The sequence below is a fragment of the Megalobrama amblycephala genome, linkage group LG10 (assembly GCF_018812025.1).
Source record: "Megalobrama amblycephala isolate DHTTF-2021 linkage group LG10, ASM1881202v1, whole genome shotgun sequence".
Classification (NCBI taxonomy): domain Eukaryota; kingdom Metazoa; phylum Chordata; class Actinopteri; order Cypriniformes; family Xenocyprididae; genus Megalobrama; species Megalobrama amblycephala.
In genome coordinates, this window is record NC_063053.1 from 9627681 (window position 1) to 9642006 (window position 14326).

The 14326-nt window shown below is 37.2% G+C and overlaps 2 protein-coding genes across 3 annotated transcripts; one reads left to right on the plus strand and one right to left on the minus strand.

The window, feature by feature from the left end:
- Window positions 1-1276: 1276 nt before the first annotated feature.
- On the plus strand, window positions 1277-10737 carry hells (helicase, lymphoid specific). Of its 2 annotated transcripts, none has more exons than XM_048204457.1 (23): window positions 1277-1444; window positions 2597-2694; window positions 2817-2920; window positions 3265-3387; window positions 3803-3856; window positions 3945-3969; window positions 4081-4142; window positions 4230-4268; window positions 5266-5490; window positions 5728-5910; window positions 6034-6177; window positions 6603-6799; window positions 6948-7044; window positions 7199-7360; window positions 7859-8010; window positions 8097-8241; window positions 8330-8413; window positions 8988-9107; window positions 9198-9314; window positions 9490-9649; window positions 9774-9870; window positions 9998-10074; window positions 10210-10737. In XM_048204457.1, exons 2-23 carry the CDS (start codon window positions 2676-2678, stop codon window positions 10299-10301), a joined length of 2478 nt encoding a protein of 825 aa, XP_048060414.1. In that variant the 5' UTR covers window positions 1277-1444; window positions 2597-2675; the 3' UTR covers window positions 10302-10737. The 2 variants fall into 2 exon arrangements, with proteins under 2 accessions (XP_048060414.1, XP_048060413.1); XM_048204456.1 differs by lacking the exon at window positions 1277-1444 and adding an exon at window positions 2191-2524.
- A 335-nt stretch (window positions 10738-11072) lies between these two features.
- Window positions 11073-14292, minus strand: si:ch211-250c4.5 (coiled-coil domain-containing protein 110). Its single transcript, XM_048204459.1, has 3 exons — window positions 13662-14292; window positions 11755-13550; window positions 11073-11130 (listed from the first exon to the last, which is right to left on the minus strand). The coding sequence occupies exons 1-3, from the start codon at window positions 13760-13762 to the stop codon at window positions 11078-11080; spliced, it is 1950 nt and encodes a 649-aa protein (XP_048060416.1). The 5' UTR covers window positions 13763-14292; the 3' UTR covers window positions 11073-11077.
- Between the last annotated feature and the right edge of the window lie 34 nt (window positions 14293-14326).

Sequence of the window (14326 nt, forward strand, 5' to 3'; positions counted from 1 at the left end):
ATCTGCAGCGGCTCAATCTTCAAGATGGAAGAAAGGAAGGAAGGCCGAAGATTTGCCGAGCAGACACGTGACGCGGAGCACACACTCTCCCAAAGGAAAGATAAGACTGCTCTGGGACAGTGCGCAAGAGGGAGTCCTGTCCTTTGACGAAAAGCTGTTTTGTAAATGGATCTGCTCTTATCAAGCGTGAAGAATTTCAGAGCCACCTTTGTTTCACTACTGTTGGCTTATACTCAGAGTCCACTGAGTGTGCACTCAAAATCAAATTAAAAGCAATAAAGCATGAGTTGACATGTTTTTCAGCAAAGCTCAATTATGTCCATTGATCATGCATTACTAAGATTGCAGAAAACATTTTTAAATGAACATGTGTTAGATTAACTATTTATATTTAACAGAAGCACAGTCTTCTACTGAATAAAGCCATTGGAAAAAGGACAGTATTAATGGGCAATAAAAAATTAAATTAAATTAATACAGATCAGAAGTGGTGACAATTAATTACAGAATGTGAAAAAACAAAAATAGTAAGTATATTATGTTTATAAGGGTATTTCCTTATAAATGCCCTACTGCCCCACACATAAAATGGGTTAAATAGCCAATAGCAAGGCCAGGCTCACCTAATTTGAACTCAACTAGTAGGAACCAAAGAAAAGCAAAAAAATCGGCTCTCTGCTGACACCTTGTGGTTAATTCAGACCACAGCATTAGAGGTCATAAAAAGTCTCTTCGAAAGTGTCACACAAAACTAAATCTATCTATCTATCTATCTATCTATCTATCTATCTGTCTGTCTGTCTGTCTACAGTATCTATCTATCTATCTATCTATCTATCTATCTGTCTACAGTATCTATCTATCTATCTATCTATCTATCTATCTATCTATCTATCTATCTATCTGTCTACAGTATCTATCTATCTGTCTGTCTGTCTACAGTATCTATCTATCTATCTATCTATCTATCTATCTATCTATCTATCTATCTATCTATCTATCTATCTGTCTACAGTATCTACCTGTCTGTCTATCCATTTGTCTATCTATCTACAGTATCTGTCTTTGCGATGATATAAAATTGTTAAACTTCTGTGACCACACGTCACGACAAAGAACCAACGTAATACTACGTTGCTTGGCAACCGTAAAAGTCATACTGTTTAAGAGAGGAATAATTTATTATTATTGTAAATAAATATAATTGTTAATTGAACACTGGTGTTTTTTTAACAATGCTGTTTCCGCCGTCATTTGAGGTTGTGCGCAAGTGATTTTACCTTGAGCAAAGTGTGTTTTGGGCACGACATGAAGCGGAGTAACACCCCTCGTTGCTCTTATTAATCATCCTTCGTCATGTTCCCTTTCATATCACCCTATAGCTAATTTTACATTAATATAAGATGTATGCGAGCGATGTGAGACCGGACAGAACTTGACCAAGGTAATGTTAGTGCTTCAAACTTTTACCATCTACACATCTTTGTACCACAAACAGGTTTGAGTTTTCCACTTCCAAGAGCTGTTCAGTCATGACTCACATGAACTAAGTTACCAGAGGAATTTCATATGGGTTTTTAGAATAGCGGTTTTCAATTTGTGTAAATAAGGTTTGTGGATAATATAAGAGACTTCACTTTTGTTCGACGACAGAAATTACACTGACGTATATACACACAACGTGAATCTGAAGCGACTGAAAAAGCTAATTCTCTTCAAAGTGTTACGGCTGAACAGCTCTATACATAAAGAGAGAGTGTGTGTGTGTGTGTGTGTGTGTGTGTGTGTGTGTGTGTGTGTGTGTGTGTGTGTGTGTGTGTGTGTGTGTGTGTGTGTGTGTGTGTGTGTCGGATAGATCAAACAATAGAGTCACCCACAACTTATAAAAACTCCACTTTGTTGCACCGAATGAACTGTACTTTCGCGGGAAATATCAACTAGGCTGTTTGCATACGCACCGCAGTATAAGGGGTGAACATTAATACATTTCAAACGCTTAGACTTGTTTAGAAGCTTGTTTACAAGAAGAAGCCCTCATGAGTATTCAAAATTGTAATTCTACGGTTAAAAATAATATTTTTTTAATAGTATTGCAATATATCGAGTCATTAAACGACTAAAGTTTAGACGTCCACCCCTCCAATTGTGAGCTGTAATGGTTTCGTCCACAGTGGCGCGAAACGCCTCGCGCCTTACTACAAAGTTTCACGTTACAGGCGCGCGTTCGGTGAATGTGCTGGCGGTGTGTCTGGGACTCATGTACTTTTAGGAGTGTTTGTATAATTTTTGTTTTGTTTTGCACAAAAAAACGTCCGTTCGGTTACATTTATGCTATTTGCATTAAGCTCTGCAGTTACGAAACGTTTCCGTATTTTTGTTGTGTAAGGCTTTGTTGTATATTAGCTAATCAGGTCGTTAGACATAATTTGTTTTACGTACTGAACTGCACTACAGACGTTTGATAAGGTTTCAGAGACGTTTAATTCCACACCCAGTTTACCCAGAAAGCAGCAGAAATGAGTGGGTAAGTGTGCATGCAGTATGAAGTGTTGACATGGCCATATGCTTTAAAATTGACTTCACTTTCATGTTGCAGCATTGTCAAAGAAGAGTCACGCAGTGTTTCCCCTCACTGCCCCAAACCCAATGAATCCGAAGAGCCAGAAGGTACTGCAATGGAGGAGACCACTATGGGTATGTAAAACACTAATCTCACACACACATTCACTGTAAATCCTCTAGAGATGGTGGCAGACCTGTCTGTGCAAGTCCATGCAACATTCAATTTAAATTCAGTAATCTCCTGCATGTTACAGAAAAAAGCCAGCCTGGGGAGATGGTTATTACCAAAGAGATGGAGGAGGAGGAGAAGCATTTAGTGGAGGAGGGAGAGAAGAAAGAGAGAGAAATGATGGAGGAGGTAAACCGTTATATAAATAACATTTATGATATGATTCCTGCTAGGGTTGTGACACATAAATAAATATATATATGTATATAATGTATAAGGGAAATTATGATTGTAAGTCTAGATAAATCCTGAAAAGGCTTGGAAATCTAGTTATGTATGTCCAAAATTTCATTCTTTATGAGTGCAATCCTTATGATATTTTGTTCTTATCCAGTAATAAAATACTGTAAATGTAATGGAAAAATACTTTGAGCCATTTGTATCTGTTGCAGTGTTTTTATAAAAGTCAGTGTTTTTAAAAATTAAATATAATTTATCTGCATGAAAGATCTATAATAATGCTGTTTTAACAGGCCAGACAGTCACGGGAAAAAGATTCTCAAGAGATGCGATTCAAAAGACTTCAGCACCTTTTGGAGAAAAGCAACATTTACTCTAAGTTTCTGCTCACAAAGATGGAACAGCAGCAGCAAGAGGTGTGTATTGTTCAAAAGACAGGAAAGAGTTGTCTCACTGGGGTTTAACGATTTCCGGATCTAAATCTTACATGAAGGTGTTTATCTTAAATGAACCGTAACATGGTGGACTGGTACGGATGTTGTTTGTGAGCAGAGAACTGTGAGCCAATCAAATGCCATCTTTGTTCTGCACCACCTGCCCCTGTTGTAACATTGTATAGCGACTTTAATTAAAGGCATTTAAGATCAGGACAGATTTAAGACCCGCCTCCTTTAGATTCTTCATTGAAGTGTGATATCCACTACACTATAGAAATCTAATGATTCTTTAAAGTTCTTGTTTTCAGTTGTACTGACATCAACATTGTGCACAAACTTACTGATTGCTCCGTTTTGATTCAGAAATGAAAAACTTCTTTTTCTAAAAACATAGGAAAAACTTAAAAAAGAGAGACTGGAAAAGAAAGCTGCTAGTCAGAAGCAAAAGGTAAGTTTGTGATCCTGCTTTATTACAACATTTTGATCCATTTAAATAAAAGTAAACTTGTAATTGTTGAATTTCATGTCTTTCGCAGGGCAATGATAAAAAGACTGTAAAAGGTAGGCCCCTCAGATTGCATTTCAAAGTGCATTTCAAAGTGTTTGGTGTGCAATACATTATATTGCAATACATTATATAAATAATACATCTGTTTATTATTACATGTAAAGTTGAGAGAAAGAAGCGTGAAAGGGAGGAGGATTACAAAATCGCAGATGTTATGTCCAAAGAGGTGTGTCTTCAATTTTATTTGATTTTTATGACACCAATAAAGTGTAGATGTATTTTAATTACTGATGTGGATTTTTCTCTCTTTAAGGAAATTCTGTCAAAAGCCAAAAAACCGAAAATGGAAGAGGTAAAGTTTTATGCTTTATTGCATTGTAAAATCTTTATTATAAAACACTGTTCTAACTCTAAAGCTCAAATTATACCCAAGTTATAGTTTTTATGCATATGTGCACACAGTCAAATACACACAATTTTATACTCTATTTAAAAGTGTGCCGTGCACAAAGACAGGTGGTCAGTTCACCCAAAAAATGAAAATTCTGTCATTTATTACTCTCCCTCATTTCGTTCAACACCAGTAAGACCTTCGTTCATCTTCAGAACACAAATTAAGATATTTTTGATGAAATCCAAGAGGCCAATACTGAGCCAGCATTCAGACGTAAACACAGATGTCTTTAGTACCTTTCTGAACCTTGAAAGTGTGGTTTAAATTGCTGTCTATTGTTGAGTCATATACCTCTTGTATTTCATCAAAAATATCTTAATTTGTGTTCTGAAGATGAACAAAGGTCTTACGGGTGTGGAATGACATGAGGGTGAGTAATTAATGACAGAATTTTCCTTTTTTTTGGGTGAACTGACCCTTAGAGCCATTACCAACTGATTAAAATTTAGTCTATTAAGCCTCTTCTCATTGACTATTAGGTGGCAGCCCTAGTCAATATGCACTAGAAAGATTAATCTTTGTCTAGTGTCTACACTGTTTCTCCAAAAGTTATGAGTGTTTAAAAAAGTCTTTGAGTGATCAAAAAACTACAGTGGTGGTTGTGAAGCCTGTGTGCACAGATAGAAAAATCGGGCTGTGCACGTACTTTGCTGTTGACAAAATTTGTCATGCGCACTATGTATACCCAAGCATATGTGTAAAAATATGTATACTTGGGTATACTTTGGACTTTACTTCTGCTTAAATAATAGCATTTGAAGCTGTTGTAAAAATACTGATGAACACACCTTTGAGTGTAATTTCTGTATTAAGGCCAAGTTGCAACATTGCTTGGCAATCATGTAAAAGCAGTTAGACTAATGAACTAGATTACTTTTCTTGATGTTTTGTAAAGGAGGCACATACATCAGTAAAACTGGAAGCTGAGGATATAGAGAAGCTGAGTGACACAAACTCGGATATTAAAGGCAGGCTGTCTGAGACTTTGCGGGAGAACAGCAAGCAGATGCTGGATCCAGACAGAACCGTGAACGGCAAACCGGTACCTGCACAGCAACCCAAACTCTTCACTGGGGGTGTGATGAGGTGGTACCAGGTGGAAGGCATAGAGTGGCTCAGGGTAAGTGCTTCCTGGAGGCATTGAGCAGATGACCAGCAGAGGGCAGTATAGTAGTTCTGAAGAGGGTTGGATGCTGTTCAATATGTGTATGCTTTGATGTGTTTGCTGATTAAATTTTAACCAAACACCCATCTGTCTTAATGCTTTTATACTTGTGATTTGCAAGACAAGGATGTTGTGTAAATGTTTATATGTTTGTATAATGGCTAATAATAAACTGTTCTGCTTGCTTTGCAGATGTTATGGGAGAATGGTATCAATGGTATCCTGGCTGATGAGATGGGTCTTGGGAAAACCATACAGTGCATTGCCCATGTTGCCATGATGGTAGAGAAAAAGGTCCTTGGGCCTTTTTTAGTTGTGGCTCCCTTGTCCACTCTTCCCAACTGGATCTCAGAATTTAAACGCTTCACCCCAGAGGTGTGAATCATTAACAGTAGTTCAACTTCATTGACATGAATGCTTTAAGACAAGAGCTAACAATTTGAGAGCTTTCATCCATTTGACTATTGATTGACTCTTTTGTTCTTGCTCTATGTTAAGGTGTCCGTCCTGCTGTATCATGGTCCTCAAAATGAGAGGATGAACCTGGTGAAAAAGATCCGTCAGCACCAGGGTCCCCTCAGAATGTGCCCTGTTGTTGTTACATCCTTTGAAATTGCCATGAGAGACCGGAAATTTCTTCAGGTAAAAAGATCTGCCGTTGCTTATTTGGCACTTGCATACAAAAATTAATCTGCAGTCGATTTCATAAACTTGGACTACTTAGTAATTTACATAAAAACATAGACTAGCCTAATTTGAATTCAAAAAGAAAGACCAGTTACCTAGTCTGACCAACTAGCAGTTAGGGTTAAGACACTGTTAACATTGTGGCTATGTTTATGCCACTGGTCCTTAGTCTTGTTGTGCACAATTAATCAGGACTTTTTGTATGTTCAGTCTTTCATCAAATTGTCTAATTTTTTCAACATGGAAACATGTGTCCCTTCTGACACTTAAACAAAGATTAATGCAAATGTGGTGAATTTTATAAATTTGAATTTAATCCTGATAAACACACAGAAGTTTTGAAGTGCATGAATTGAGGGTTCTTATGTTTGTCTCCTCAGCGTTTCCACTGGAACTATCTAATTGTGGATGAGGGCCACAGGATTAAAAACTTGAACTGTCGGCTGGTGCAAGAGCTGAAGATGCTGCCAACTGACAACAAACTGCTGCTGACAGGAACCCCCCTGCAGAATAACCTGTCTGAACTGTGGTCTCTCCTCAACTTCCTCCTTCCAGATGTGTTTGATGACCTGAAAAGGTAAGAAGTCACACGTGACTCCTTTCAAGCAAAGAGATTTTCTGATTATTGTTGAGAATAGAGTCTAGTGTGTTGTTGTTGTTGTTGTTGTTGTTTAAACCCATAAATGCAAACACTCTTTAATGTTTGGCAACATTTTTCTCCTTAGTTTTGAGTCATGGTTTGACATTAGCACCATCACTTCAGATGCAGAAAATATTATGGCTAATGAGCGAGAGCAGAAGATCCTTCACATGCTTCATCAGGTATCTTCACATGACATTTAATAAAGTTTTGTAGACATTGCTAGAACTGCACATCATCTTAAATGCTCTTCAGCTAGATAGAAACTAGCTACTGTTGTTAGTAAAGAATGTCTGTTATTTTGCTTGTGGTTCTGATGAAATGTTTATCTTTCAGATCCTCACACCCTTCCTTCTGAGAAGACTGAAGTCAGATGTCACACTGGAGGTTCCACCTAAGAAAGAGATTGTTGTGTACGCACCCCTCACCAACAAACAGGAGGCCTTTTACATGGCCATTGTTAACAAGACTATTGCAAAGATGCTGGGTCAGGAGAAGGTGAGTTGTATGCAGTGTTAAGGCCTGTTCACACAAACACAAATATTCAGCGTGAAAATATGGTCTTATTTGGTATACGGTTTGTTCAGACAAATATGTGAAAAATGACAGATGGCTGAATAAAAATGCTAATTCACTCTGGTGTGGCTTTTGGAAAAGCAGAGATACCCGGTTACTCCAGTACACAGAGTGCTGTGCAGCTTTGTTTCTGACACAGGCTTGTTACAGAGAAGAAAGGAAGGCTTGCTGTATTTACATGTTTTCAAACAGCCATTCAGATTTTTGTGTTCGCTAAGGTCTTTATCAATCAACATCAAATACATGACACATTAACACTAAATGAACAGACACATTAACAGCCGTTCATTCAAATTAAAATGTGCTAAAAATTAATCTTTGTGTGAACAGGCCTTTTAATTATTAAATGAAAGTTTGAAAGTTAGATTGTCACTGATGGTATTTCATGGTTAATAATGTCTTTTCTAACGCATACTTAAGGATGATTCGGGACCTGTGCAGCTGACGTCCAGTGGCCGGCCAAAACGCAGGACCAGGAAGGTGGTGGACTATACTGAAAAGGACACTGACTCTATGAAAGACCTTGAGAAATATCTAGAGAAAGTTCAGAAAGAGATGGAGAGTCAGGAAAGGTCAGTTTACCAATTTTACCTCTTCCCTATACTCTTCTGTTTAATGTCACAATGTTTTTGACATGACATGGTTACTTTCTCTTTAGCCCCAGCCCAGTGATGGATGTGTTTGTGCCGGTTGATGCTCAAATCAACTTAAAACTGCAGAACGTACTGATGCTGCTGAAGAGGTGTTGCAACCATGCTTACCTGATAGAGTATCCTCTGGACCCCACCACTGGAGACTTCAAGGTACGTCACATGTTATTTTACATCTAGTATAAAGTGATCGCATTGGCAAGGCAATAGAAAGAGTGAAATCTTTCTCTCATTGGCACAGATCGATGAGCAGTTAGTGGAAGCATCAGGGAAGTTTCTCATCCTTGATCGAATGCTTCCTGAACTGAAAAAAAGAGGGCACAAGGTAATGATCACTTCTCATACATGCATTTTAATGATTAACAGCTCTATCAGTGAGTGTTTTTGTATGCATTGATTATATGTAGGACTGAGTGATATATTGGATATTTATGATGCACACAGCACTTTATATGCCCATAGAGTTTCTTAAAGATATTCAATGCTTTCTGCATTAATTTTGAATCTGCACTACAGTTCAAAAGTTTGGTCCAAGATTTTTTAAAAATGTTTTTGAAAGACTTTTGTTCAATTTATTTGATCAAAAATACAGTAAAAATGTGAAAACATTTCTATTTGAATATATTTTGAAAATGTAATTCATTCCTGTGATGGGAAAAGCTGAAGACGAGTAAAGATGCTTTAAATTCAGAGTCACATGATCCTTCAGAAATCAATCACATTCAGAAATGTTGTTGTTGTTGTTGTTGTTGAGTAGTGAATAACTTTAGAAGAACAGCATTTATTTGAAATTGAAATAATAAAATCAAATATATTATTAATTTATTAATTTGGTTGTAACCAAGTCTTGATCCAAGTCGTAGTCTTAATTGACTAAAAAAAAAACTTTTTTAAAACAGGTGCTGATTTTTAGCCAGATGACCTCCATATTGGATATTCTGATGGATTATTGTTATCTCCGTGGTTATGAGTACAGCCGACTGGATGGCTCAATGAGTTACGCAGACCGTGATGAGAATGTGAGCAGCAGTTTGTTGGTTAATACAAATTGCCATTGCATTACAGTTAGTGTGGGTTGTTTATTGTTCAGTTGACTATTTTTCATGCAGATGAAGAAGTTTGCTGCTGATCCAGAGGTGTTCCTCTTCCTCTTGAGCACACGAGCTGGTGGTCTTGGGATCAACCTCACAGCTGCTGACACGGTCATCATATTTGACAGTGACTGGGTATGAATTTACAAGTAAAACTTGTTCACACGTGACTTCCCTTTTTTTTTTTTTTTCTTTTTTTTTTTTGCATGCTTTTAAACCAATTTAAAGTTGGCTAAAGCCTCTGTTCTTTCAATAATTTTTATGTGAATGAAAAGTCTTAACAGCATATATTTATGAATTTCATCTTCAGAATCCTCAGGCGGATTTGCAGGCACAGGATCGCTGTCACCGTATCGGGCAAACAAAGCCTGTGATGGTTTACCGCCTTATTACGGCCAACACCATTGATGAAAAGATCCTGGAGAGAGCCTCCGCCAAGAGAAAGCTAGAGAAGATGGTCATTCACAAAAGTATGTAGCTATTAAATGGCACAGATGGCCACATTACCAACTTTTGAATTTAATTATTTTTCCTTTTAGCATCTAGTTTTTGTTGTGACTGACTTTTTTCCCCCACTTAATTTGTCATTTTTAGATAAATTTAAAGGTTCTAAAGCAGAACTCAAACAGACCAAGAGCTGCATGGATGTAAATGAGCTTGTAGAACTGCTGAATTCCAGAGACTATGACGGGTACAGACATTCACACTGTATATCTCAATTGTCACAAGAGTTTTAATCTTACAATGCAGAATTTAGCAATACTTTATGAAGTTGCGTCATTATAGACTCTGACCTGACGTGATTCATGCTGTTGCAGGGCAGTGAAAGGCACTAAAGGAAAGGTCATCAGTGACAAAGATCTGGAGATCCTGCTAGACCGCAGTGATTTAACAAGTAAGTGGATGTCCTTCACATCGGTTATAAATGTGTGTCTATGTAATGTGTGTTAAGTTCACTGCATAGTGGTGATACAAATTATACTTTGATATTGTAATGCCCCTCTAATGTGAACCAAATCTTCCTTTTCAGATCAAGCCAAGAAGCGTATGAAACAAGAGAAGGACAGGGTGTTTAAAGTTATTGAGACCAAAGATGACAATGCTGACATCATTCTGTCCTGAGAGCATGGACACTTGAAGCTTGCCTTTAGGCCAAAGTTGAGTTATAACCACTGATTAAACTTATCAAGCAACGTTAACTGGTATAGAAGCTGCCTGCTGGTTATACGGAAAGATTGACATCTTTTCTATTTTAGATTTGTTAACCACCACTGCTGCTTTTAATTAGTCCATCCTTGGTTATCAATTTTTTTAACAGTTTTAACATTTTAATTTCATGTCGTTTTTTTCTTTTTTTGGAGGGGGATTTGCACTAACAAAAAGAATCCCCCACTTTGGCCACCCTGTAAATACTGTTGTACATTTCATGTGTAGTTGACTGAATAGGATTCATATACTTGTTAACCGCTTCAAAGCACTTTGACCTTCTAGAATACTGTAGAACACGCACGTTCCTTTTTTAAATTTTTCAAATATAATAAATATTTTGTATTCATTATTTGTAATGTTTATTTAAATCTGTGTTATTTTTCATTCAGAAGAATGTGACGCAGAAGTCTGACTGTATTGTTACATGAAAGTTTGCATGTGCGTACAATAGCTGTGGTGTTAGAAAACCAACAGATGCTTCCATTCACAGATGATACAGGGCATGTAAAGGTTCTGGGTTCATATCGACCATTGGTACAGACTCTTAATTTCCTCTGAGACTTGTTGCAACTCCCTCAGTAACTAGCAAAAAATTACAATGTAGTTTCTGCCTCTGACAGATAAGTGCCAGTCACATTTTAAAAATCCCCATGTAGCTAAGCTAAGATCCATAAGACAAAATGACTTGTTCATTTTTGCTGTTTGTCCTCCTCTTCTAGTTTTCTTCTTATATCCTGAATCACTGTAGGGAAGAAACAAGTCATTTGAAAAATGGGCAATCACATTTACATTCCAAACACAGGATTCATAAAGTTATAATAAATGTCTTTGTTACTTAATGGGCATGTACACTACTAGAAGTATTGGGTCAGATTTTTTAATGAATTTTCAGCAGTCATTTCTTAAACGGTTCATTTGGTTAAAACATTAAACGGTTGTGCTGCTTAATTGTTGAAACTGATTTTTTTTTTTTTTTTTTTTCCCCCAAGATTCTTTGATCAATAGAATGTTCAAATGATCAGGGTTTATTTGAAATCGAAATAATTGGAACAAATGTCTTTAATATAAAACACTCATTTAGACCTGGAAATTAAAAAAAAAAAAAAAAATTCAAGACTTAGGAAAATTCCAAAGTTAAGATTTTGCACTATTTCTAAATCACAATAAGAGTAAGTTTATGATGGTGACATCATGGCCAGAGTTCATGCAGCTCCAGTGCTGCTGTAATTAAAGCAAAAGAGGGACAAACAAAATACTAATACATTTATAAATCTGTTCATTTCATTGATAATATAATTTGCAATACATTTAGCATTAAAATAAAAAAGACTTGTATACTGTATATGTTAGGAATCGTAAATCATACCATCATCAGTAGGTGAGAACTTTTGTGCGTTTCTGTGATGTTTTGTAGTGATGTCAGTAATGGTCATGGGAGGATCAGCTGCATCCATGTGGCCCATTTTCTGTGTGATCCTGTCACTGAGGCCAAAATAATCCTTACGCAAGTCTTCCATCTCCGCTAACAGCACCTCTCTCTCTCGCTCCAGCAAACGAATGGCCTCTTTGAGTCGTTCTCCCTCCTTCATGCTTGCCATCTGCGACACCATCTTTTCTTTATGAATGCTCTCCAGCTTCTCTGTCAGGACTTGCTTGTCTTTCTTTAGTTTATTGACCATCTCCATCAAGGTCTCGCACTCTCTTCTCAAACCATCGGACTGCTCCAGACAGGCTTTTTGCTGCTCCTGTAGTTGAAGTATCTCCACTCTCTGCTTGTTGTGAATCAATTTCGATTCATATTTCATGGTCTCCACCTGCTGATTTGCTTTGTCTCTTTCTGTTCGGCATTTCTCCAACTCGCTGTTCAGTTTTTCAGTCATGTCCTGAAATTCCTTTACATTCTTCTCATTGTCAGACTCTTTGGAGCGAGTCGACTGAATGAGCTCTCTGTTCTTCTCCTGAGCTTTACGTAAATGATCTCTGAGGTTTGCAGATTCACTTCTCATGGCTGATACCTCCTCTTCAAGCCTCTGATTAATGCTGATGTTCTTCTTGTGTTCAGCATCCATCATCTGCAAGTTCTCTCTACATAAAGCAAGATCTCGTCCTGCTACATTTCTTTGTTCCTCTAGAAGTTTCTGCTTGGTTAGCAGCTCTTGAGACACCTGCTGAAGCTTCTTTAATGATTTTTGACAGCTCTTTTTCTCATTGAGCTCCAGATTGAGCTGGTCCTTCATCGTGATGGAACGTGTTTTGAGGCGCTCATATTTCTCCATCAGTGCTTTAAGCTGCTTCACTGAAGTTTTGTTGTTACTTTTGACTTCAGCTAGTTCCTTCTTCATATCTTCACAGATATGATCAAACCTGGTGGTTATCTCTGTATTTTTTTGCTCCTCACATTTCAGCTTTTCAGTAATAAGTTGGGTTTCCCTCTCGTTTTGCTTTGATATCTCTTTCATATCTTTCAGTTCTTGTTGCTTGACCAACAACAAATGGACAAGATGTTGGTTCTCCAAGTCCTTCTGTTGCAGTTGTTCCTTCACGACTTCAAAGAAGTCAAGATGTTTGCCCTTGAAAGATGAACTTTTGTCAGCTCTGCTTCTTTCTCGACCCTTTGATATTTCCTTCAAAATTACTTTGGGTGGGTTTGAGGAACATTCAACAGATCTTGTTGAATTAGACTTAACCAAGTAACCATAGGGCAGATGTAAGGCTGTAGAGTTACCGCCCATCTGTAAATCATATTTTGACCCGAGTATACTCATTGTAGCCTCTTCTTTTTTAAGCAGATCTGCTCCTGCTAGAATTCTGTGCAGGGATTCCATTGTATGCTCATTAAAATCTTGATTGACATTTCCATTTGTATTTTGCAGTAAACTGTGTCGCACTTTAAAGAACCTGTTCTCAAGGGTATCCAATTCAGCATGTTGTGATTTAGCACATGGGAGTTCTTGTCCTTTCTTCCACCCATTAAAAAGCATGTCTTTGTCATTTGATTGCTTTTCACTGCTGATGGCTTCTGGCTGATGGGTGCCCAACTTGTCAGGAATTGGTCTGTCTAAGCCCTGCTGTGTGTCTTGAATGCCATCAAGTTTACACTTGCGCACAGACCTTCTAGTCCGTTTGATATCCGGGTCCATTTGAGCTGACAGTTTCTTTGTACTGCAAGACATTCAAGCAACTTATTTAGGCAACAACACTTTGCTTGCATTAAGAAGCACTTTATAGATGCTGAAATGAAATAAAATGAGACATTTCTTCCAAAGCTCTTACCTTACTTGCATTACTTCCCACCATCTAAAAGGACTGCAACAGAAGCCTACTGTGCGACTCAATCCCCATTGTTTAAAATGTTTTAAAATGTCTATCACCATAGTAACAGGACCAATGCTGGCAACGTTAAGCGCTTGGAAAAAAAAAAGACGTTATAAAAATGGTTTTGAACCAAACCAGTTCCGCTTGAATGGCAGTAACAGCTCCAACACAAAAGCATCTATTATCACTCTGGTGAGATGCCATACTTTTGAATTCCAGCACATTTTGGTGAAACTTCGCTATTATCACTCTGGGGAGATGCAATTTTTGAAGAAAAAAACGAATTGACATTAGTTGCGTAGGCTTTTTTGAAGTTCATTTTTAATTAAAGTATTAACTATATAAATTAATGCATTAGGCATTATGAACTAGCAATAAAGAACAATTGGAATTTATCCATCTAGTTTAGTAGCATATATACTATTAACCTAACGTACATGTTTATAGCAAATTCATGTTTCTCATAATACATTAAATGTTAATTTCATCTTGGATACACAATGTAAAAGATTAACATTGTTAACCTATAAAACCTTACTGTAAAGTTAAAATAAAGTAGTAAACATCAGTGTGGCATAGATGACTTTCATGCCCCATGATTAAAAGAAAATCACTTGTCTTTT